The 26,361-nt window shown below is 46.3% G+C and overlaps 1 protein-coding gene across 1 annotated transcript in view; it reads left to right on the forward strand.

Moving 5' to 3' along the window:
• The window catches only part of LOC134102478 (collagen alpha-1(XXIV) chain), a 107,726-nt gene that overhangs the window by 20,722 nt on the left and 60,643 nt on the right, over positions 1–26,361 (forward strand). Inside the window, exons 5-14 of the mRNA XM_062556586.1 lie at positions 1,861–1,914; positions 9,198–9,251; positions 9,840–9,893; positions 12,292–12,336; positions 13,647–13,700; positions 14,014–14,058; positions 16,285–16,338; positions 17,118–17,162; positions 18,795–18,848; positions 19,810–19,854. Of these exons, the coding sequence (XP_062412570.1) occupies positions 1,861–1,914; positions 9,198–9,251; positions 9,840–9,893; positions 12,292–12,336; positions 13,647–13,700; positions 14,014–14,058; positions 16,285–16,338; positions 17,118–17,162; positions 18,795–18,848; positions 19,810–19,854 (504 nt within the window). The remainder of the gene's footprint in view (positions 1–1,860; positions 1,915–9,197; positions 9,252–9,839; positions 9,894–12,291; positions 12,337–13,646; positions 13,701–14,013; positions 14,059–16,284; positions 16,339–17,117; positions 17,163–18,794; positions 18,849–19,809; positions 19,855–26,361) is intronic.

Below are 26,361 nucleotides of genomic sequence, written 5' to 3' on the forward strand. Positions count from 1 at the left end.
GTTTTTTCATCCGGGACGCCTGGATGTTTTTTTCGCCGCGGTGGGGGATGCAGCATTACCGGGAGACTCGGGGCGGCTCATTAGATGAGATGTGTGGTGGCGATAGGGGCTTTCGCTGCAGGGTGGCACACTGTGGTGGAGCCACACAGACCTCACTGGAGTCTACAGCAGCCGGCCGCCCCCGCCGCTGCGCTGCGCTGCTCTGCTTGAACTCCCAGGGCACTCACTCTGTGTGTCTGTGCGTCTCTCACGCGCAGGTGGTAGCACTTTTCTCTCCCAGAACCCCTGTATTAAAACATCTGCTCTTAAAATCAGAGAGGGAGGGAAGCTTAGAGTCTGTGTGTGTGTGTGTGTGTGTGTGTGTGTGTCTGTATTTTTCATCTGTGTGTGTGTGTGTGTGTGTGTGTGTGTGTGTGTGTGTGTGTGTGTGCGTGTGTGTGTGTGTGTGTGTGTCTGTGTGTGTGTGTGTGTGTGTGTGTGTGCTTGTATGAAAGAGAGAAAGAGAGAGAGAGAGAAAGAAAGCGAGAGACAGACAGACCCCGTCTCTCTGTTTGTATGTATGTAGGCTACATTTCGCCTGTGTGTGTCTGTCTGATTGCATCCATGTTTGTGAGCACGAGAGAGGGACAGATCAACTGAGCTGAAAGTACCCTGCAACAGAGCGAGTGAGAGAGAGAGAGAGAGAGAGAGAGAGAGAAAGAGACAGAGAGAGGAGAGAGGGGAGAGAGAGAGAGGCTGATGGATAGTGTGGGAAGAGATTGGTTCTCATGGAACAAGGAGTTAACGGTATTAACCATGCGGTCGGCTTCACATGCCTACGCCGTAAGGAAATGTTCTTACCCGCAGAACATGGCTACGGCCGTGATGGAAAGTGTGTGGGCAAGAAGGAGAAGGTGACATTGAGGGCTGGCCTGGAGGAAGGGACAAAAAAAGAATGAAAGAAAACCACACGTGTTAAAAGTCAAAACAGCAGTAGGTTTTCAGCAGCTCTCCATCTCTCCATCTCTCCATCTCTCCATCTCTCTATCCCTCACTCTGGCAATGGCCAGCACAGAGAGGCTGGACATGGAACATGGAAAGATGGACAGAGAGACCAAAGATGAGAGAAAGAAGAAAAGAGTGCAAATGAGGAAGTGGTGGAGTGTGTTGTTTGTTTGTGTGTGTGGCATGCATGTGTGTGTCTGTGTGTGTGTGTGTGTGTGTGTGCGTGCGTGCTTGCGTGTGTGTGTGTCTGTGTGTGTGTGTGTGTGTGCTTGCGTGTGCGTGCTTGCGTGTGTGTGTGTGTGTACTGTATGTGTGTGTGTGTCTGTGTATGTGAGTGTGAGAGACACAGAGAGAGAGAGAACAGCAGGAGTGCAGATGTGTGTAACTCTCCGCCGCATTCCTCCACAAAGCTTGGAGGAAGACACACGTTTGGCATAAGGGAAAATATGTGACATCATGTTATATATAGGTGGGATGCAGAGACGGCTACCTTTGAGGTATAACTCACAGCCATTGTTTATCACTCAGTCAGGGGCTCTGGGGGAGATATACATATAGTCTCCCTGGCTCCCAGCCTCTGGGGCTCTTAAGCTGTCCTTTCCCCCAGAGGATTTCAGAAATGCTATCAGCTCCTTAACAGATAAGATACTAATGCAGACCTTAAAACTGACATCCTTGGTCTTGGATCTTGTATGCCATGGCAGTAAACAATTCTCTGTGTGCGTGTGTGTGTCTGTGTGTGTGTGTGTGTGTGTGTGTGTGTTTATGTGTGCGTGTTTTTCCATGGGTGTACGTGCCTACACATGTGTGTTTGTGTGTGTGCGTGTGTGTGTATGTGTTTTGTCTCCCTCTCTCTCTCTCTCTTTCTCTGTCTAGGGTCCGCCTGGTCCTCATGGGAACCCTGGCCTGCCTGGTTTACCTGGTCCCAAGGTGAGTGCATAGCTTGGGGCCATGGCCAGCCTTGGTCACCCCCACACACACACTTCTGTCAGCTTCTCCTTAGGGGTGGCGTGCATGTGTGGGTGTGTGTGGGTGTGTGTGTGTGTGTGCGTGTGTGTGTATGTGTGTGGTGGGAGGGAGGGGGTATGTCTCAAGGCCACACAAAGCATAGAACAGGCTGAGTTCCCACTGATGTTTAACGTCATCCCCTATTAGAATGCCACAGACTCTGCCCACAGCTCAAAGGCATTGGACTTTCAGCTAAACCCTAAATCTGGTCACATAGAATCCTCATACACACACACACACACACACACACACACACACACCCACCCACCCACACACACACGCACACACACACACATTGACCCCAGCATAATCCCTCCCAACGTTGCTCACATCTGCATTCTCCCCAAGGCTCACTGCCTCTCCTTCTCCACAGACTCCTCATTCCTAATTTGAGGAACAAATAACTCCTGATGGAGATGAATGACTCTGTTGGAGAGGGAAGAGGGGGGCGGCGGGGGGGGGGGTGGGGGGGTGGGGGGGGATTGGTGTAGGTGATCGGGAGGGCGGCTGATGTTTTTAATACACAGCTGGAGCGGGCGGCTCTGGTTGCCGGTCCTGTCATGGCGCGATGTTGCGTCAGGGCTGTTGGAAAGCGGGTGGAAAGTGCCCCGTGGGCACAGAGGAGGGTGGATGTGCGGCACTGATAGCCGCTGATAGATGGGCGGAAAATGCCCTTGTCGGTTCCGTCTGTCTGTCTGTTATCCCCTGCTATCAAATGGAGTCCAAATCAAGGAGGCGGGCGTGTCTTTTTTTCTGTTCATTTTCATTTTAGGGGTGAGGGTGAGAATGTGTACGTGCACATTGGTTTTATGCGAGGTGAGCAAAGCATGTGAGAAAGACAGACAGAGAGAGAGAGAGAGAGAGAGAGAGAGAGAGAGAGAGAGAGAGAGGGGGGGGGGGGGGGGAGAGGAGAGAGCATCTGTGTGTGCAAGTCGGCCCATGGAAAACACCTGGTCCGGCCTCCCTTGGCTGAGTGCTAGAGTAGGCGTGCACTCTGGGCATTGATTAATTTGTTCCTGGGAGAAACGGGATGCGCTCACTGGAGTCTTCTCTTTCAAGCTGGAGGGAGAAGACTCTCTGCTCATATGATTCATGCCAGTGACTCATAAAGGGAGCCTGTTACTAATGGGGACTACACTTATGGTGACTTCTTACATGTAACCTTATAGATAAAGCGAACCTCATTGGGTGTCGTGAAATGGGAAATTAAATTGAAAGTTTTTCGCAAGTTACGGGAGACGTTGGTGTTTATGGTGAAATACTGATCCAGTCTCTGACTCTAATTTTCTGACTGAGCTCTTATTTCATTTTTGTCTGTTTCTAATACATTACTATAAATCATGGCAAGAGATTTTTCCAGCCTCGGTGGAATGATCCCAATGTTTTTCTTTTCTTTTTTTTTTTTTTGCTTTTTGAGGAGAAGCTCAACCAATACCTTCAGCCTTTTCAACAGCTAACAACTCTCTCTGTAGTAATCAAAAGTATGCTCAATATATCACCAGGGAGATTAGCTTGTGTTCCCACTTTGAAATGTCTCCGAAAAAAAGTTCCAAAGCCGATCCCTTTGACACTTGAGCGCCGTCCCAGCAGCACATGTCTCGGAGGGACTGAAAGCACTCAGGCTCACCCAAAGGAATGCTGCTTTCTTGAAGGCCCACGTTTTTCCCTCGGAGAAGGGGGGGGGGGAAACGCACGCACACTTTGATTTATTGCATGGATCTGAGGTGAGGGTGGGATTTACATCTCATTGATGTATTTGTGTGTGTGTGTGTGTGTGTGTGTGTGTGTGCATGAATGGACAGTCTTTGAGGAGGTTGCATCTTGCATCTTCCATGCTATCCTAAGGCTCATTCAGGTAAAGCAGTCGGTCAGCGCAACAATCCCACAATCCCGTCTTGTCAGACAGACTTCGCAGGAGACCGGACCAGAGAGGACAGAGTGTCCAGGGAGGGAGGAGGGAGGGGAGAGATAAAGATAAGGCGGCTGATCAGAGAGGGGGGGGGGGGTGTGGACGATGGGGTTACCGAGGAGAAACAATGTGATGTTCAGTCTCGGGTGTCATGCATGCACGTCCATGAAAAGCCACCTTTGGCCTCTCTCTCTCTCTCTCTCTCTCTCTCTCTCTCTCTCTCTCTCTCTCCCTCCAGCACTTCTCAGCGGTGACTCATTCTCTGATCAGTAGCGTCCGTGCCACTGATCCGCCTTCCTCTGCATCAAAAAGGCCCCCGCATATCGGCACTGACATAAGTGCGGCACACTCCACTTTCCACATTCGGTTACTTAGATTCTATTGTCTCCAACACAACCCCATACACCACCGCTGAACCCGCTCACCACCGCTGTACCGATTACGCTTCAGTTCTATTTTTGCCGGCGTCGCCGTAATTGTTTATCGAACGCCTGTCAGTTAAAAATGTTGGCGTCAGTATGCGTGGACGAGTGACAAAAAGTGTCTGCGCACTCACGCCGCACTCACGCCGCACTCACGCCGGCACCTAGATGCGCCGCGCTCAAGCCTCAGATTCCGAGCCAGGATACGCGCGGACATTTCACCCAAGCCCCGTCTCCTCTTTCCCGACTGACCGCACCAGTCTCGGTCAGACGGCGTGCGCCTCCCGAGAACAACTCTTCGGCCGTCCAGCTCCTTTTGGTATTGCGGACACATTTTTTTCGTCCAACCTTTTGTTTACTTAATGTCCCATCGCTTTGCTCCGGCCCGGCTTCATTTTGGCCTGTCAAGCCTCGCGTCTGGATAAACTCAGCCTGAGAGCTGAAGGGCAGAATTAATAACACCGCTAAGAGCCATTATTACTCTTCTGCAGGCTGACGGTCGTGTTTGAGGCGGGATTCAGTGGGCTGCGTCCGTCCACAGATGTTCGAGGTCTGAGGACTATTGTTTTGCAATCCTTGAATGTTTCCAGGCTGCATCATGCAGGGAAGTGGGATGGGATGGGAGATGCGGGGGGACCGTGACGTGGCGCACACTGGCATGTTCTCTCTCTAGGTCAACGCGTGTGTATAGCGCTGTTGAATCTGCTCAGCATGTGTTTCCTTATCTCGGGTTTGCCTGGGCAGATGACTCCAGTCAAGTTATCACGGACACACGGACACACACACACATGCACACACGCACACACACACACACACACACACAAATGACTTCTTCCTTGAACACTCTCATCGACATCATCGAAATAATACCATTCTCTTGCATGCATCTCGTTTAAGTAACCATATATGGCGAGGAAAAAAGCACATTTTATTACAGACACTTATGCATCTATAAACCCGAGCACTCACACACACTTGCACATAGACACACACACACACACACACACACACACACACACACACTTTTGGCAGAGGTGCGGTGAGGCAGAGAGGGAGGTCTGACAGGACAGGAGTCAGCAGTGTGTGCACTGTGCTGGGCTGGACGGTGCTGTGCTGTGCTGTGCTGAGAGCACTCATCTCCTCAAGCATGTTGGCAGCGTCGGAGTCAACAGCCTGTGGCTGACAGAGAGCAGCCTCTGACACCCGCGCTGTGGGTTTGGCACGGGACTCTGCCATCGCTTTACCGTACTGTGCCCCAACCCCTCCCCCCCACCCTATCCATCCTCCCCCCCACTCTACTCTATCCATCCTCCCCTGCACCCTGCACATACTGTACCTTCTTGGTAGTGCTACTCTTTCCAGCAGGGTTTTATGTACCTCCACCCCTCCACACACACACACACATATTCATACACACACACACACACACACACACACACACACACACACACACACACACACACACACATCATCAGTGTGTCTGTTCAAAGCTATGTGTTCTTCAACACCTGCCGACACAATCTAGGCAACGCAAGCCAGCTCCGAGGGAAGGAGTCATACCTCAGCCCCTCCACACCCCCTCCCTGGGAGATGCACGGGATCAGTGGAGATGGAGCTCACCCAAAAATCATACAGAGAGAGACAGAGAGAGAGAGAGAGAGAGAGAGAGAGAGAGAGAGAGAGAGAGAGAGAGAGAGAGAGAGAGAGAGAGAGAGAAGGGGAGAGATAGATTTGTAGATAAATGATGCTTTGTTAGTCTTTTTCACCCTCCGGATTACCCTCTGGGATTCCTTACGCCTGTCGGAATGAGGATGTATAGCTTTGGAAAATGCACCTGCAGACTTTTCCGTGTGCAGTCTCAAAGCCAACCTGCTCTGTGCGTTTGAGCTCACACCTGCGTCAAGCTCCTGCAGAGATCCCCCGTGCTTTAATGGACACACACTTAGTGGTTATTGGCCTGTAGTTCATCTGTGGGATATTTGAAGTAAATAGCATTCAATCTATGCTTTTAAATTGACTCTGTATTTGGATATTATTTTTGTGAGAACAAGTTTTTTTTTTCGTAGATATTTGTGTTTGTGTTTGTTTGTGTTTGTGTTTGTTTGGCTATTTATTTGCATCTTCGTCCTCCATTAAAGTCTTTAGCACAGCTGGGTTTTTTAAGCGGCGCAATAAAATGGAATGCGGCGAGGAGCCTCGGGGGAGAGCGCCGCTCTCGAAGGCCTGTCCCCCTTCCATCATCTCGTAAAAACCGCATCCGATCTGATCAGTTTGAGTCAGCATTTGTGACTGCAAAACGTTGCTGTTTTATTTTCATCCTTCCCTCGTCTGGCTCCTCTATCGTTGCCTTACGTCACCAGATGGATGATGTAGAATTAAGCTTTTTTATTTTTTGCTAACAGGATGCAGTTCATGTAGGCTCGCCGAGGCTTGCAGCAGTTAATGTGGATTGGGAGGAAGTGGGACTCCCCATAAAACACTTCAGAAGGGGGGCGCTCCAGGAAGGGGCTGTGCTGGGGCTGGCTCTGCCTGCTTTAGGGGCTGGGGCTTGGGCCGAGGTCTGCCTCTGCGTCTGGGTCTGGCTGAGCTGTGCTGTGTTGTGCTGTGCTTACATGCAGAGGCAGCAGTGGCAACGGCAGCAGCAGCAGCAGCAGCGGCGGCAGCCGCGATGTGGATGTGGTTTTGCGCTCGCAAGACGTCTGCGGCCAGCCAGTGATTGCTCCACAGCCACAGTGTGGGAGACGAGGAGCACGGGGGGGTTGGGAGGATGGGAAGTGTTCCATGATTGCCTGCAGAGGAAGAGGACATTTACCAAACGGCCCTTTTTCACAGCCTTAGTGCCTCTGTCTGTGCAGCCTCTGCATTTTGATGACAGGAGAATTACGCAGGTTTACTAAAACTGAGCTCGCGAGTACAGTAATGAAGTTTTGACTGTTTGCAGCCCTCCTTTGTCAGCCATTACTGCTCTGCGTTTCTCTTCCCCGTCCGTGTGATACTGTTGAGTCCCAGCTGCAGCCGCACACATTAAGACTACAGACATAGTCCCCCCCCCCCCCCTCCCGGCCCTCCCAGCAAATGAATTCCTGGGACGTTAAAAATGAGCTAGTGTGTGTAGATGTGTTTCCTAAACTTTGACCTTGAACGGCTGCCACGGGAGGCCATCCTGGACGCCGGTACAGTTATGAGGAACGATGGCTGTGGGCTAAAACAGCCAGATTTATCACCACATTGCCTCTCCTATGAGTCATCCCTCTGCTGCACTCAGGAGAATGGGAACAGACTGAGGGCTGTTGGTTTTTCGCCCTCTAAATCCCTCCGTAAGCCGGGATGGGAACATCGCTGTAGCTGTGAACAACCTGGTGTGTCTAAAGATCTTCGGCAGTGTGCTGAAAGCTGGAATTGACAGCTGGTCGTGTGGGCTTGAAAAAAAAAAAAAACGTTTTGATCGTGTGCCACGGCCCTCATGTCTTCATATCGGTTCATCAAGCATCTTTCTCTGTAAAAGAAAACAACCGGGATTTCACAATATCTTTTTTCATCCTCCACTGAATGTTTTGAGTGAGTGTCAATCCCTTCACATAAGTCAGTTACTTCACAGTTGTCTGGCCAGCGCTAGATGCTAATAGGAAGCATATCTGACCTGGTTGTGATGGTGGAGATGGTTTTTATGGTCTCGTTTTCCATCACAGTTGTTCCATTCTGAGTGAGAATGGTATGTTTACCTGGCTCGATATTTTCACTGCTTGGTTCATGTTGTAGTTTGATCTGTTTCAGTTGGTGATAGAAATACTTATCAAGCCTTGGAAGGAACTCTTACTATTTCAGAGGTCATGACTGTTTGGTATAAAAAATGTGAGGGAAAAACTCCCTACACCCTGTAAATGCACGTCAGTGTGTAACAAGAAGTGGTGCCCAAGATATTTTTGGGTTCTCACTCAGTGATGTTTTAAAAATGACGCTGTTGAAGGGCTTTCTGTTGAGAACTGTCTGTAGAGTTGCCAAAGTTGTAAACATGTCAGTGGAAGATTCCCAGGAAAGACCACATGTTTGAGCACAGGTCAAACGCATTGTTGTTTCATTTCCTGGTTTCTGTGCCCCCCCCCCCCTCCCTTTTATGTTTCGGCCACATTTTGTTCTGTGAAATTCTCTCAGGAATTCATGTCGCTGTCAGTAGCCTCTTGAGTCGGGCTTGACATGGCTTTGTGTCTCAATTCCTCTGGACAGGCTCAAAAGAAGGGGCTTAGAGAGGTTGTCTTCGCTCAGCCCACAAATCAGCATTCTCAAGGAGTCCTCTCTCAATGGCTGTGTACACACACACACACACACACACACACACACACATTCACACACATACACACACACACAGAGATACACACTCACACATACACAAGTTTGACAGCTATACCTCTCCCATGAATACAGGGTTCAGTCAGAAAGTGACAAGGGGCTTTGGGGCAGGGGTGGGGTATTGTACACTGATACAGATCTCTCTGCTGAGATCACTCTTGTCAGCTCAGAATGTAATCTCAAGTCTCTGTAATCTCTTGCCTATTTGGCCATTTTTTTTACTGTGTCGTAAAGTTTACAATGTTTATTGTAAGAGGGAAACCACACCAATTGAAAAGTTGATCACTTGTTTTACAAGCAGTGTCAGTAACCTATCATGCACACCATTCAGGCTGTGTGTGTGTGTGTGTGTGTGTGTGTGTGTGTGTGTGTGTGTGTGTGTGTGTGTGTGTGTGTGTGTGTGTGTGTGTGTCTGTGTCTGTGTCTGTGTCTGTGTGTCTGTGTGTGCCTGTGTGTGTTGTTTTGAGAGGAGAGGGGCAAAGTATGAGCAAAGTAAGTAACACTGTGGTGAATCTGTCTTTTGTTAGGGTGCCAAAGGTGATCCAGGACTCTCCCCTGGTCAGGCCCCACCGGGGGACCCGGTAAGGCATCCGAGACATCGGCCCTATATGCAGCATGGCCTGTCAGCTCTTTGCATATCTTCCCTAAATCATGGCCCTTCCCGTTCCAGTTTCTCTGGCTCTCTGGCTCTCTCTCTCTCTCTCTCTCTCTCTCTTGCTCTCTCTCTCACACACACACTCACACACACACAGTGAATGCCTTTGTGGCTTTTGTAGCTTTCCTGTCATGCACCTTTTCAGTTCCCCTTCCTGTAGCTTTGTTGTTTTTATCCCCTACCCCTTACACCTTATCCCCAAACATTTTCTCAGTGATAACATCACCTCTAGATTGTAGATCATAGATCATAGGTCAAGCCTGTTTTTTTTCGGTCTCTTTTTTTTTTTCTTCGACTGGGCCTCCAGCTAGCCTCTTTTGCCCCGTGATAAACAGTCAGGCTTCACTCCCTATTTCCCTCCCTGACTCCTCTTGGCTAACCCGAAACACATTTTTGGTGGATGGCTCACTGTCATAATAACTCCAGTGCACGCTTTGTGTTGGTCGCTGTGAGCCCACTCTCGTTTCAGGGGGTTCTTATGCTTCTCTCTTTCTCTCTCTCTCTTTTTTTTCAGGGAGACAGAGGACGCATGGGCCCACAGGGTGCAATGGGTTTTCCAGGTCCAACGGTAAGGCTGTTTCTACCTCCATCTATCTTTCTACCTCCCCCCTGCACGCGCAGGTAACACAAGCCTGTCACTATTTTAAAACCTGGGGGAGTTAACTGTGTGTCGGGGAAAGGGTCCCGGACTGTTGCGTCTCAAGTGTAGGCCACACATGCTGTGTGTGGGCTGTAAAAGCACGGGCGGCGATGGCGGCTTTTGCTTTTTTAGTGCCCGGCGTCGTGTTTTTACACTGGACGGAGTTGGAGGTCGCTGCCATTGCTCCTGCTGCTGCTGTTGCTGTTGCCACCGAGCGCCCCCCCCCCCCCCCCTCTCAACGCTCAAGTCTATGGATTGGGGTGGATTGGGTTACGGCTGTGACAGAAAGGGCTTGTGTCAGAGTGCAAGGCTTTCCGCGGCTTGCCATCTGGCCTCTCGGAGACCTGGTGCCACTGTGGCCCTGGCGTCGGTTTGGGGCAGGGGCAGCGTCTGCACAGCCCTGCGAGAACCCGAGAACTCCCGAGAGGTGAAAGGTCATCTTTTAGCGGAAAAGACTCTCGACGGGAGGTTATGCACCCAGTGGCCACGAAACATCCCATACATCTTCAAAGAGCAACTGGCCCATAAGAGCGTCCCTCTCAGTGTCCATATGAGCCCATAAATCATGGCCTTCATATCCATCTGACCGGGACTTTTTTAATCACCGAACACCAATCACATGTAACGACGTGTCCACTGACATGTAATAAATGTCATAAACAGTCCTGTAGTCAATCATACCTAAACATTGATGCCTCATACAACAATGAATGGAGTGTGGCCAATTTCTTAAACACCACCAGATTCCACAACTTCCTTATCAGCGAAGCGTCTTTCCGAGGAAGCTTTCCAAAAAGCAAGTGTTAATCCCTCCCGAGATACGCCTGGAGATGAATGACTGGAGCTTCTATTTAAGCTGTGTGAGGGAAGCACAGTAGCGCAGTGAAACCGGACTGTACCACCCGTCCCAGGAGGACTGTCCAGAATGTTTGCAGAAACTTAACCTAATACCCAGAAGATGAACTAGGCCCCATGAGGTGTTTTCATAGGAAATGGATGACTTTGGACCAACCTTCTCTAACCCTCCTGAGTGAAGTCTTTTTTATTGAACTCCATAAGAGTTCAGGTGTCGCAACCTAGGAAGTGATTAAATGGCACAACAGTGCCCACAGTTTGCGGGTTCTTCACCCTTCCTTTCAACAGTATCCTGTACCAGTCTTCTAGATATCCTGGACCAGCCAACCTGATATTTCTTTATGCACAGGAGTGGAACATTCAGAGCACTCGAAGAGTCTGAAGCATATCTTGACTCTTCAAAGGACACATTTGCCCATTTGATTTTTCGGATAACTTTTTAGGTTATGAGCCACTCTTGATGCATGTACTGTGGTATGCATGAAACATGGAAGATTATTACAGTAAAGTCTTCGGAACAGAAGAACTGAGCCTACTGAGCCATGGCTGACTACAAGTTCGTAGCCTCAATCAGCTGATCTTTTCAGTTTTACTGTTTTCTGTTTGAAGGATTTGTCCTCTCCATCAAACCACTGTGCTTCAACTAATTTTATCCTGAACACCACTAGATTCACATTAAGATTTAAGATTTAGAAGTAAGTAAACCCAATAATGCTGTAGACATGGTGGACATCCCGGATTCAGAAAGTAAAATTCCTGCCAAGTATTTGATCCAACCATTTAGTAAACCAGCTAAATTAGCATCCTAATTAGCAGCCAGGTAGATCAGCTGATAAGTGATATCACCTGTGCTAAGTGCCCAGATGGACAGAATATATAGCAGGACTTCTACTTTCTGGATCCAGGATGTCTGTCGCTGGGCATAGTCAATATGTGGATCCTCCTTATTTGTGTACGTACTGTATGCTGATCTCAACAAGGATCATTAGGCTGTTGTGGCTGCAGAGTTTAAGGCAAATTCCCACACCGAAGGTGACCCCCAACAGAAATAGCCTGTCAGGTCTAGACCAGGTTAGGAGGTAATTCATGCCGACCTCTGACCTCTGCCGTGCCATTAGGCTGCTGGGTGTTGGAGAATTGGCCTTGGGAATTTTCCAGACCCTTCAGAGAATTCAGACTGGCTGGGCCTGCCCCCTCCCCTTTTTGACTGCAACAAATCCTACTGCCCCCTATTGTTAAGTTATGTCAGTGTTAGCTAAATATTAATACTGGATAGAGCGGGATGTGATAATATTGGGGGCTAAGGATTGTCTCATTGAACCAAGCTAGTGTTTTACATTAGACATGCTCTGAGCCAAGAGACTGAGATGAGTCTCAAAGCAGATTCTGGACACAAACAATGTCCAGACCGGTGTTAAAGGATCTTATTCAAGTGTATTGGAGTTTATTGGTTTTGTTGTTTCTCTTGCAGGGTCCGAAAGGGTATCCTGGGCCTTCAGGCTTGTCAGGAGATCCGGTAGGATGTTCACACACTTCACATCTCCCTGTCATGCGATACACAGAATCGTGTTTATAAAACTACACACAGAAATCCCTTCACTCTATCTTCATTTTCTACGCTGTCATTTTCTCTCAATCGGTTTTCACACGGACACTGACACCCAAACCTACTCATGCTCCGATTTGTCCATCTTCTCACTCACTAGATCTGTCATGCATTTTTAACGCACACACACACACACACACACACACACACACACACACACACACACACACACACACCACACACACACACACACACACACACACACACACACACACACACACACACACACACACACAGCTGTGGTCTGCATGTCACCAGTTATGTCACGCTTCTCAGCTGTTCCTTTTTATCATCACACCTTCTTTCATCCCAGTTCATCGCTGTCTGCTCTCCACAGGAAGTACAAGGCTTAAGAAGAACCTAATAATTAACACTTACACCAAGCTGCTTGGAAACTGAGCAAAGTCATATGCAGCCGGTGAAAAAGACAACAGTCTGTGAGATTTTGGAAGCCCCTCCTGCTCAGCTGGCTTTAGAGACACATATGATTTATGTTGGGAATCTAAAGGCACACAAAAAAAAGAAATACTGTAGATGGGATGTGATCACTCAAGCAGGAAAAATCAGGAGATATTTACCCAACAGACAAATCTAATCTCATAAGAGTTTTTGAAAGGCTTTCCCCCTTACGTTTTGTCTTGTTTTGGTCGAGAACTTTAACTACCATATTATACAGACTAATCTGCCATGTTGAGCTTCCGCCTGTCTTCATCATTACTCTTTCCTAATTGCCCTCATTATACCGATATCAATGTAATAAGAATCATTTATAGATTTTAGTAATCATATACAGTAGTATCATGTAACATTGGGGGACTTTGGCATTTGGGGCCTTTAGGCCATAGTCAGACAAGCTATACTGTACCTGTAGCTTTAACCATCAGTTGGCCTCTGCTCCAACTGCAGCAAGGTTATTAAGTATCCGTATTTTGTCCTCTTTATTACCCAAGTTAAGATGCTCTTGTAATAGTGCTAGATAACAGCACAGCTCATGTTTCACCATCTGAACTGGAGCTGTGCCAGCGGTGGGGTGGCTGGACGGAGATGGGTATTTCAGCGCGGAGGCTGTGGACATGGCAGAGGAAGGGCCTCACCGATCGGGGGGGGGGGGGGGCAGCTGAGAACAATACCTGTCTTATTCTCCCCTGGCATAGTTTCTCCTCTTTCATGCCCCTCTCTCTCGCTTTCTCTCTCTCCCTCTCTCCTCTCCTCTCCCGCAGGGTTTGCCAGGACTACCAGGCGAGACTGGGGCAGCAGGTTACCCTGGCAGGCAGGTGCAGTGACCACGATCCACTTAAAAACTACACTACCCAGAATCCTACTGCTACAGTACCATGTGTGCCACCATAACTTCCCCCAAAACTACCTACAGTAGACCATACACATGCTTTGCCTCACTGGAAAATGTACACAACATGAACCCCTTTAAAATCTTTATTTAACATTGTTTACCTTTACACTTCATCCCTCAGTAACAATGGCTTTTCCATCTACTGTATATAAAGCCTGTTGGCACACATTTGCTCCCATTTTGGCATTTGCAATGAAGGCCAGTGGATTCTCCTCCTTAAGTCTGCTCTGTTTCAGGGGTTGGCTGGACCAGAAGGTAACCCAGGTCCTAAAGGTGTCCGTGTAAGTAGAGCAAAACCCCTCTCCTCTCTCCCTCCTGTGCTGTAAAAACGTGAACTTTTCATTTCCTGAGAGGATTAGACAGTGGCAGGCAGGCGGCTCGCGCTACCATTCCTGTTCATCAAACAGCTGACCTGAGGTCTGTGGGGCTGTTTCTTAAAAGCTGTGTAGCACCACTAGGGGCTGTTCAAGGGCCTGTGTTATTTAACAAAGTGCCGGCCGACTTCACTCACGCAGCGCATACTCCTTAGGAAGCACTGGCATGAGAGAGAAAGAGCGAGAGAGAGAGAGAGAGAGAGAGAGAGAGAGAGAGAGAGAGAGAGAGAGAGAGAGAAGGGGTGGGGGTAGGGTTACAGTGAAAGAAAAGTAGGGGGATTCAAGACAGTGCTCAGAAAAGAAGTGAGAGAATGAGAGAGAGAGAGAGAGGGAAGAAAGAAAAGTTCAAAATGACAAAATGAAAAGGAGAGGAGAGCGAAAAAAAGAGAAGAAATTGGCCGATGAGAGAAAGCAAAGGGAAAAAAAGGAAAAAGACCACATTATAGGTTGAAAGCTATAATAGATGCATCGTACAAACGTACAAATCACTGCATTGTTTTCTGTCAGGGGACTTCAGAGACTCGCACTAAGCCTGGCCTTCTGCAGTCTCAGAGGAATGTCTAAGAAGGAAGAAGGCACGGGGGAGAGAAGGGCAGACAGGGCAAGGCAGAGGGAAAGAGAGAGCTTTAGAGGCCTCCCGTCTATCTTGTTTCATCTTTGACTGACTTGCCATGTGATTTCACTTAACCAGAAACCAAAACATAGCAGATAACCTGCTGTCCCCTCAGCCTAGACGGCCTTTCTCTTGGATTATGGACGTTGCCGACCTGGGGGCACAGACCCTCATTTTCATGGACCTCTTTTCAAATATGTTTTAAAATCATCTCCCTAGTCACATTGCATATTTGAACGATTGGTGAGGTAGTGCTACAGTTATTCAATAGGGTGATAATAAAAAAAACAGGCATAGCAGAACAATGGTAATGTCACCAACTATTGGTCGATTACTGACATTGCGAGTCCGTGTTACTTTGCATAATAGTCTCTACTAAATAAGTCAACTTTATCTTTAAAGGTAAACTATGCAACGTTTTTCAGTTAATCAATTCGTTCCATACTGTTATATATGATTAAATGAGTTATTACGGGTCAAACAATGTTTTTTTGGCTGCCCGAGTGGTCTGTAGCGTTAGAACCACGCTTGCAATTTCATGGTCTACTCCAGGAAGTGTCATGTGAAGTCTCATGAAAAGGCACCGATTGAGGAGTTTTGTAAAATATACATGCTAAGGCTGTAGGGGAAGCTCTGCAGAGAAATATGCAAGCATAAAACGAGCGAAAACGGAAAGCGAAACCAGCGATGAAATTGCCAATCCTGCATAGCCATGTGTGCAGATAAAACCGGACTTACCAGTGACCATCTAAGAAGCAAAAAAACCAATAGAAAACCATCACAATTGTTGAACATGGTGTCACTATGCCATATGACAAGCTTTACTATCTGCAATGTAAGATGGTAACTAGTCCATGCACTAAGGGTTTTTTTCTAAGTATTCTTTGTTACTGGTGCTTGATGAGTAGGTAAAACATAAATTATATAGTAAGTAGAAATGTCACAAGCTCAAGCATAGAGCCATGAGGAACTCCAAAATGGATTAAAATGCTTCTCTAAGTAATGTAGTGACAAGCTCCATACTCCATACTAAAAATAATAGAGAAGTCATTATAGGAGAATACCAATGGATATTCAATCTTTTACAAGGTTTCTTATAACTCATGACTTGATTTATCGGGGCCTTCATATTTGGATGAGCTTGGAAAAAATACTTTTCCAGATTTTGAAGGATTATTTGGAACATAGCACAGCATTTTGCATCTCTGAGACATTCCAATGTATTGCTGCAGTGATTGATTGAGTGATTATTGAGGACAATTTGATAACCAAATTCCATCTTTTTGATTAGTCCCCTGCTACTAGATTTTGTGAATATGTTAAGTGGTGTTATTGATTGATTTATTGAAGTCTTGCAGGGCAGCAGCTTTATAATGCAAGTAAATATGGTATTTTTTTTATGTTGGTGAACTTGAAGCACCAACCATTACAATGTGAGTTTTGGGCATTGTCTTATATTTCTGAAAAATTAAGCATGTAGACCTCTATAATGGGTTGTATTGTTATTGTCACTCTTCTAGGGGTTCATCGGCCCACCTGGTCTTGCAGGTCCAGTAGGTCTGGAAGGAGAAAGAGTAAGTCATGTGACCTCTCATGAGGAGTCTATTTCTGTTGTTGTTGTTGTTGTTTTTTACTATGGAGACCAGTTACACTGCATGTATTCTTTTCTTTTTGTGAAAATATATGATAGTGTATAGCATGCCTTTCTCCCTCTTTACTGCGGGGAAAAAGTAGCAGCACATGTTGTTCTTGTGAATACCCTCCACTATGTGGGGATTTTATAACTCAGTTAATTTCTTTTCCATCACTATAACCTCTCTGTTCCAAAAATTATGTTGGCAAGAAGTGAACAACCACATTGAATAATTTCAGCTGTCTGTGTTTTGTCTTGTCCTTGCACAGTTTCAATGTGTACATGTTCTTGTTGAGGGGGTGGCTAGACAGGGCCAGTTTGATGGATAAACCCTGTCCAGACAAATCAAGCCATGTATATAATTTTTAGTGGATCAGGGTAGGACTGAAAGAAAATCTATCACGTTGCCTTTTTTAGGAACTCATTTGGCACAGAAAGCTTATACGGTGATGGCGGCTCACAGGATGTCATGTTTTGAAGCTATAAAAATAATTGAACACGTTTTTCCATAATACCCAATGTTGGAAAAATGACCTGTTAGCTATAAAAAAAACCCGACTAAATCTAAATGTCAAGTTCTTGCATAACCAGCTCATTCCATTGCAGTGTGTCTATGTTTTGTTGTAGATGCAAATAGTAGATGTGTGGGTAAAGGAGTGTTTGAGATGGAAACATGTCACTCTGTAATCAAGAGCTGTTCTCTTTCTGTTTATTTTCAAGGGAATTCCAGGCCCTCCTGGGAAAAGGGGTCCAAATGGAAGGCAGGTAAAGTGTTGTAAACAAGCTTTCCATCAGTCTGAGCAAGAAATGTATATTGTTTGAGTAAATGTTTGTTCCTTTTTAGACAAAATGTTGTCTACAATGGACACTGAGTCCCTGTGACCTAGAAATGTGTCAACAGCAGTTCTACACAAAAGCTTCAAAGATCTTCCAACATTATTATGTAACCTAAAAAGTTGCACTTCAAGCACTTTAAATACAATAATGCTTAACCTTCATGTAGCCTGCAGGCATGTAACAAAAGGTGCTGTTTCCGCTGTTTGTACACTCAATGTGCCAAATCCTCCACCAGAAAGTGTGGCTTTCAAAAGAGCACCTTTAAAAGCACACCAGAGTACAATTGGTGTGACTCCTGCGGCGAGTTTTTGTTCCAGGTTACTGAAGCAATGATCTTTAATGGGGATGATTGCACATTGTAGCCAGTGACTGGCACCAGGAATGAGCAGTCTGAAAAGTATTAGCCTTATAAAAACACAAGCGCTGGCGAAAAGCGTCTGACAGACTGCAAGCTGCCTCGGTGCCAACTGGGCAGTCCTCCCAGTGTCACTGAGCAGGACTGCATTATCAAACATCTCTGGGTCGCTGAAAGCTGCATGGAAGACTTTCAAATTCCCTGGAGTAAATATGAGAGGAGGCAGTGTGTGTGTGTGTGTGTGTGTGTGTGTGTGTGTGTGTGTGTGTGTGTGTGTGTGTGTGTGAGAGAGTGTGTGGGATGGTATATGGGATGGTGATGAGAATAACACCATAGAACATGGCTTCTCTGGGTGAAGCAGACTGTTTCCATGGCCTCCAGTGGGACAGGACACTCGTGCCAACATCAAAACCCACTAACATCTAACTGACAGACTCTGGGTGCTTTTTATAGATGAACTCAGAAATACTGGCATTTGGTGCTGTACATAATCCATAGGTTTTTCAGTTTGGGGGTATATCAGTGTGTTTACGAGTCAGAACAGTGGAATGTACATACGTTGTAGAGTGGTCACGCAAGACGGAATTTGCTAAATGAATGAACCTTGCCGTCATAAAGCTTGTGACATCCAGCAGAATGCATGGCCATCAGCTATGTCCCATTTGGTCATGCTGACCGAGGTGCCAACATCCAAGAGCCAAGAGAGCCAGTAAAATGAAGGCATCACTTAGCACAGTTGTGGACTGCAGACCGGTGTGCACTGTAGACAGTGCTTGCTTCTTGTTTAATTCAACAGACTTTCACCAATTAGAATTGGCAGTACATTTTACATCTTGTGTTGCCGAATGGACTGAAATTGTGCATGATCTTCCAACTGATGATGTGTTTTTGGGGTTGCACCTGTGTGTTTGACAAAAGTAGGGCACTTTGTGTATTTTGAGACCATTTAACCTTTGTAGGGGTTGGACACTGAAGATTGAGAGAGTGCACATACCTTACAGTCTTAGCATACATCAAGATGTATTGATATGGGAAGGACACATGTATCCATTCAATCCATCATGCGCATACTGTATACTGTACCCCCAAAGTAGATTGAAAGTACCTAGGGCAGAGGTTATGCTCCTATCCCATTTGTCATAACCTACAGTACTTACTGCCAAGGTGTGTCCGTGCCGTAACTCAGCTGTCTGTTCCGTTTTCAGGGTGTTGTCGGTGACGCTGGGGAGAGGGGTCCTCCAGGGCCGGATGGGAACGAGGTAAACACCTAATTAAATCCCCTCGCAATCTGTTCCGCGTATAAAACTTCACAAGCGTTTGTGGCCATTTAGTTGATGTAGCGAAATTACACATCCTTGCTTCTCACCGCACTTTGGTGTGCCCGGACTTGCCCCTATACTCCGAAAGGAAGCGTTGACAGCTTTCTCCATGTTTGAACAGAGTTGTAAATAGAGAGAGCTATGTTTTGATTAAAGCGTCAGCAAAATGTATCTTCTTTTCATAAAAAGTATGCTTCAGCGTATCGTTTGTGATGGTAAGGGTCTTGGCAAAGGGAGGGTTAAAGAGCAGAAAATGTCTGTATGAAAACATTTTCGCTCGTGTCAAGCTGTTTGAATAAACACCGGTTCTCAGTGGCTTTTACAGTGAAGCAGCCACGCCGTTGTAATCTCAGCTTACAGCTTTCGCAGAGCATGAGCCACACACAGACACATATTCTTTGTCGTGCCATCAAATTTATGTAGCCCTTTTTCAGTTTTTACATGTGGAAAATTCTAAAGTGATTTATAGAATTACCGTAGACGTGATGTGTTCACCCTTTTCTGTAGAATATTGTAGCTCTGGTAGGCGTCTATTCAGGTTACTTCACTCTATTAGTGTCATGACCAGTCATATTAAAAGCTCCATAAAACTCAATGGTGTTGAAATGAGCAGCCATATATTAGATAAATAGCTGTATGCTTGGCTGAGCTCAGCTGAAAAGAATACACTTGAAGGTGCTGTGATACATTACGACAGGATCCGACAAAAAAAAACCTACAATGTTTTTCTTTGCCCTTTGTTTATTTTCTGGTGTTAAATAAGATTTTATGCATTAATCTGTTAGTGACAAATATGTATACAGTCTTCAAGTAAATGGAGTAGTAGGTTGTATCATCTTCCATTATTTTACTTGCTTTATCAAAAAGCATTCATTTCCCATATCTACTTTTTCCCCTCCAGGGGCCTGTTGGAGGGACTGGGACTGGAGGCTTTCCAGGACTGAGAGTGAGTAAACTGAGCAAGTATTCTACCCTATGCTACAGATTGTTAAAAAATAGATTTTCCACATTCTTTCTCTTTTGTTTTCCTGCTTTATTTTGTAGATCTAATATTTTGATAAAGTCAAAATGAATTTAAATTTATTTTTTCACATACTGTATGCATTAAAGTGTTCATTAGAAGTATGAGATATATAAATCCTAATAATTGACTCGGTATGAAATACAATCATGAGACTGAAAATCTCTGCTGATAGTCGCCTTGAAGAAAAATAACTCTGTCACGTCCATCTGGATGTTTGCTGCTGTGTCTTGGGATTACTTTTCATGTGAAACATCAATCAATATGCATCATCACACGTTGATCGTTCATGTGCTTCCCTTGTGTTGCTCATCTTTTGCTGTGTTGGGCTAAAAAAAAAAAAAATTATTGGCTAGCATTTTTGAAAATTTGTTTTCCAAATCACAAATTTTGCCATCGATCATTCCTCTGATGATTCATTAGTTTACTTCTTAGTCTGTTTTCTGATGACATAGTGATTGATTCAATGTTAGGTCAGCAAGAGACTTCTGCACAGCTCAGTGGACATCTCTGGTGCCAGTCTGCCTCTTTTCCTCTCAGGAGCCTCTGGAGTACCGAGCCCAGGTCATTTGTTTTTGATGGCAAGACTATACGGCTCTCTCCTGAGTGCTACCGTAAAGTGCTTAGCTTGGCCAGCGAGCTTCTGCCAAAGGATGGATTACCAATATTTTATGCTCTCTAAATGCTTGGCGGCCTGTCAGCCCTAGAGGGATCCACAAAGAGAGAGAGAGAGAGAGTGAGAGAGAGAGAGAGAGAGAGAGAGAGAGAGAGATCTGGAGATAAACTGGCGTAGGAAGAATTGGAACTTCCCTGACGTTGGGTTCTAAATCCTGCTGTGAGGCGAGAGAGGGAGCAGAAGGAGAGAAGAAGGAGAGGCACTGGAGGCCTGTCATGGAGATCCAGTGGGAGGAAAGCGGAGGGGGGGAAGGAAAGGAGGGGCAAGGAAAGAAAGAAAAAGATGAGACAGAAGTCGAATGGTGCGCTGTAGATATATAGAGGTGCAGAAAATGAAAAGTGAAGATTGGGGGAAAAGAGGCAAAGGGTTAAGTGCCTGTGGGAACAGAGAGACACTGTATAAAAGCTTTCGAGGCTGGAACATACTGTAGTGTGAGAAACATGTTTCTTGCTTCCACACCTGCATCCAGGCGAACCAGCCATGCCCTATTACTAATCCTGTGGCCCCCCAAAAGGAGGGTTCGGTGTCAGAGCCCCTGTTGATGCTTCTGAAACAGCAGTCAGTTAAGATTTAAGGGGGCTACTCCTGCTGCTTCTCACGCATGGAACCTGCCCGAGTTTTGGGATGGATTTACACTTACCTTTCGCTCCATTGCCTCGGCAAGGCCACAGCGCAGAGACTGCGTGGAGCCATCTGTCCGTACAATGTTACAAACTGTCAGGAGTCTGTGGCGTCCCTGCCACAGGGCTACTGTTAAGAGATTGCACAAATTCAGAGGCGAATGCCATTCACAGCTGGACACGGTTAGTTGGTTCCACTACATCCCCTACTACTGCAGTGTCTGCCTGAAAAGCAGAGTACAATTCTTAAACGCTGGAAAACCTTGTCAGAAACAGACAGGTAATATAATTGACATGAATTGTTTTGGGACTGTCCAACCGTTCTGCCAGCCAATCCAATTGACTCACCAGTTGGTGGGAGTTGGTGTAAAAGTCTGAAATGCTGGAAAAAAACTGGTCAAAAACAGACAAGTAATATAATTGAAATGAATTGTTATGGGACTGTCCAACAGTTTCACCAGCCAATCCAATAGAATTGCCAGTTGGTTACAGAGCCAGGAGATGAACTTTGGCCAAATCCTTACAACACATTTATTGGATTCATTCACCAGTCTGGATGTGCTACACTGTAGGACAGCCTAGTTATTGTCCTCTTTTTTGTCAATTAGTTGTTGAGGAACAGTTATGAGATCTTTTAAAGTAAAGCTGCAGAGTTGTGGTATAAAACTAGTTACTGTATGTAGCTACCTAAAAGGCATGCGATACCCTGTAAATACCATCCATAGCCTTATTGACATTGCTAAAGCTTGCTAACATGCTAACTGGTGTCTCTTGGTGATACTGTAGTCCACTATGTTGAGCTACGAAAGGTTTTCTTTCATTTTGCTGTTTGATGTCTTTTCCTACCAGGAACACATTCTGCGTAGTGAATATCCTGGAAGGCCGGTGGGAATGTAGGCTATATCTATCCTTTACATGTCTACAGTATATGCCATCAAAATTATACCAAAGATGACACTAAAAATAGATCTCTGATAAAAGCTCATCTCAAAAATGTGGCAGATTGTTGAGTAGTGCTGCTTTTAAAGAGACAGCCCTTTTCAGTGCCAGAGGACCAGTTCCAGCACACCTCGGCTCCGCCTGACTCGGCCCCTCCCACTCCAGTGAGCTGCCATTTTATTCTCCAGGAGCATCGCGGCAGGATGGGTCCAGCTCCGATTTGTTGTCCGTCACGACAAGCGGAGCCAGATCCGACACGGTTCCAATGGGAACCACATGCTGGCATTGAAGTGAAAGGAAGGCTGGCGGGGCACGCATTCGTCATGTCCTCCCCGCAGTATATTCCCTATACGCTGGAAAAATCTTTCAAATGCAAAATGGATAGGCGGGATGTTCCACGGTACAAATTGGTCTCATCTCCTGTAAGCAGGCATCCATGCCAAGAGACCACGTTCCAACCACAATCCTTTGAAAGACCTGGTCTGTCCCTGTCCATCCTTGTGCAAAATGGCCTTTAGTCTTCTTGCTTTAGATTCGTCTCTGTGATCTGGGGTTGCAAGGGGTGTTTAAAGCCATGTCAAGCCTCCAGACCCTTGTAGTTAAACGTAATGAATGTAATGCTGTCGTCACAGATTTCAGTGTTTTTGATGGTTGCTCATAAACGTTGCTGATCGACTTCTTCACTCCTCAGGCAAATGGCTTGATTTAGGTTTGTGATAATATTTATGAGGAGACGATTATGCTTTGCTTTTTGACCAGCGTCAGATTTACAACTGTGGTCAGTCCCCAATGTGGTTAACCATGATGTGGTGGAGGAGCAGATGGCGGATACTTTGGACCTTTTAACGTCAGGATTTGGGAAGGTTTCCATTTCAACATGTGTTGCACCCCAAGCAACAGTGGCGACAGTGCCACAGGGAAGTGTTCTGCCAACAAGTGACTCATTACAGTTTCAGATTCTCAAAGGACACATTGAGGAATACTCTTACGCAGTCCTGTGCTATATGTCACAAACTCACAGTGAACCTACGTCAAAGAACTTAACCAAGATGCTGCAGGCACCCTGGGTGTTCCTTCTCAAATCAATTCAGTTTGACAACCTCAATTGGAGTGGGTGAACATAAAACTAAAGTGATCGACTTATCATCTCACACGACATCGATTTCCATGGTGGGCGACCACACTGCTGAGACTGTAGTTCTCAGAGAGGACTGGGGAGGCTGTTGTTATTCTCCTGATCTATTGTACATGGTGATATAAGGCTGGATGTTCACTCTGGGAAAGATGACACTTCAACAGTTGGCTTTGAGTGGAACCAGCCACAACTCTCAACAAGGTCCAGAGATTGCCTTTGAACTCAGTGAATACAGTCCTTCTATCTTTTAATTTAATCTCTGGCTATCTCCAGCCACCCCTGAAGCTTGGAGTGGGTCACTCTCTCCGGACCATCTGAAACTCGTGTGTGGGTTTTATTTGTCCAAGTTTTCAAAGGCTCTTTTGGGTTTTAGCGAAACTGGTGTCGGGTAGGACATTGACCTGTGGAGGAGTTTCAATGTGGTTTCCATCAGGTTTATCAACAGTGGTTTGTCCTTAATGTTATTAGCATTCCATGCGCACACGCACACACACACACACACACACACACAACGTTGTTGGTGTCTCTGTGTGGTACGTGGTATGTTCGAGATCATGCGTCTGGTGGAAACAGGAGCTTGTGGTTTCACGTTACATCCTGGCCTCTCTCTCTATCCCGCCGCCCTTTTTCTCACATGCCATGGCGGGGGTATGAAAGCTTTTTTTTTTCCCCGAACTGCGTGCGATTAGTCTTCATCCAGCGGTGCCATTAGCCCATTCTCCTCGCCATCAAACAGCGCGCTTACCCAACACCAGATGGGCTCGGCTCTTTCAAGCCGCACGCCGTTTATGACGGCGCATTAAAAGGCGCTCGCTCTTCGCGCGCCAACCCTGACTGTTAGTATTGATCATTTTGATGGGGGATAACCCCGCAGCTGCGAACAGCCCAAAGGAAAAACTCTCTCCCATGCTCCCGGTCATCGTTTAGAGTTCGCGCTCTGTCCGAGCCCAAGAAATGATTGCCATGGATGGATGGGAAACACTTGCGTCGCGTTCAAACTCAAACCTCAGGGGTGACATTTTCATCAGATGTAGGGCAGTCTTGTGCCAATCTGGTCTCAGTGAATGATCCACAACGTTAGTCTACTCCAGATTGCACAGGTGTGTGGTGTGTAGAACTAGCTCTCTGGTGGTAGTTGAACCGTTTTTGCAACACTGAGAGGATTTGAACTGTTGGCCAAGGCATTTGGAGGTTTTCCATCCTAATGCCATGCCACAGATGATACGTTCAAGTGTATCATACACATTGTATCAACACTATTTTGGATAACCCTTACCAAAGTTGCCCCTGAAATAGAACACAACAATCAACACATTTTTGATCCTGATTGCCTGCTGACTGTTTACAGTACAATGAAGCACCGTCACCGACAAAGTGCATTTTCCACACTCATTCTAGAGAACTATACGTGATGAAACAGGAACTTTCCAAACAGTTTGAATGAATCATTCAGGCTTTAAAACAGGGATTACTTATGTCGCTGGAGTCAATCACTTAGCCACCTACGCACTGCTGAACGCATGCCCGCTGAGAGTAGCTCAGGTCAGTGTGTGTGTGTGTGTGTGTGTGTGTGTGTGTGTGTATCAGGGGGGACAAGAGAACTGAACAGGGCCAGCCTGATGTGATCAATGTGTCCAACAGATGCACCCACACGCACACTGACGCACATGCTCACTCACGCAGGAGTCTGGACTTCATATTGCTGAAGTGGTATATTCTCTCGAGGTTGTACATAAACAATAGGAACAGTCTGCTGCAGATGCGAACGTCAGGGAGTTAGAACCGTATCCCTGACGACAGCAGACTTTCTTACGGACATGAAACAGGTCATTGGTATGCATGTGTGTGTGTGTGTTGTGTGTGTGCGTGTGTGTGCGTGTGTGTGTGTGTGTGTGTGTGTGTGTGTGTGTGTGTCTACACTAGTAGGGGAATACCATTAGGGACCTCAGGAAGGTGAAGGGCCTGCATCTGATGAGGTCCAATGAGGTTATTACGTATTTAGCTATTACCGATTATTAGCATTGTCCTCTTGGTCCTAGTTTCATTTTCCATAGTGGCCATCTGGCCTGAAAGCACACTGTTTCAAAGCAGCATTGCGCCAGAGAGCTCCTGGTCCAACTGGAACCACTTAGATATGTATCAGAGCGACGCACAAACTGCCCCAGGCCTCACATTATATACCTGAGAGGTCCTCGGGGCCTCGGCTGTATTACTTTCTGTTCGACATAGGTGGTTGACTCATGCCTGACTCAAAAAAAGGAGCCCCCTATCAGGCCAGCGTGGACACAGATGGCCATTCATCCAGTGTCAGGCTGGATTAGATTTGATTTATTAGCACACGCAGGCAGATGATAAGGCCAGTCCGAATGATTGTTTGCCAGTGGTGCTTTGATCTTGCAGCGAGATGTTGACATGGAGGAATGGGCTGTTTTGGGGCAAAAGCGCAAACTTGTGTGACGGTCGGGGCCAAGGCTGAGAGCTAGCTGGCACAAAAGGGATTGAACGTTTCCTCTGAAACATGTCATGTAGTTCTGGCAGGGCATCACAGGTGGTGGAATAAGCGCTTCTCCAGATGAAGCTTGTTCCCAGCGGGGCCTTAAACTTTGGGCCGTCTGAAGCCTCAGACTGTACGCGTGTTGTCATGGAGGATTGGCATCTTTATAATGCATTCACTGCTGGTCATAAACTCTTGTCCACTTCCTCACCACATAGGCTGGATATTCCAGTGCAAATTCTGGTCAAGATGAAGTACTGCAGTATTTCATAATAGTAATAATAATAATAATAATAACACAGCTTTATATTTGGGTAAAAATAGAAACTAGGCCCCTCTCTACAAGTGTACTAAGTTTACATAAAACATGAAAGCAAAAGTGATGAGGGGAAAAAGATTAAAGGAAACGTCAACAAATAAGCATTGCTGAAAACTATGATAGCATCAAGTGACATAAATAAAACTTAAAGGGCTATAAAGACTAATAAAGAAACAAACAGTTACAAATAGACAGTTTCTCATGTGGCCACCCTCTTCCCCCTCTTTCTCTCTCTCTCTCTCTCTCTCT

This window comes from Sardina pilchardus, chromosome 15 (genome assembly GCF_963854185.1).
Source record: "Sardina pilchardus chromosome 15, fSarPil1.1, whole genome shotgun sequence".
Taxonomy (NCBI): Eukaryota; Metazoa; Chordata; class Actinopteri; order Clupeiformes; family Clupeidae; genus Sardina; species Sardina pilchardus.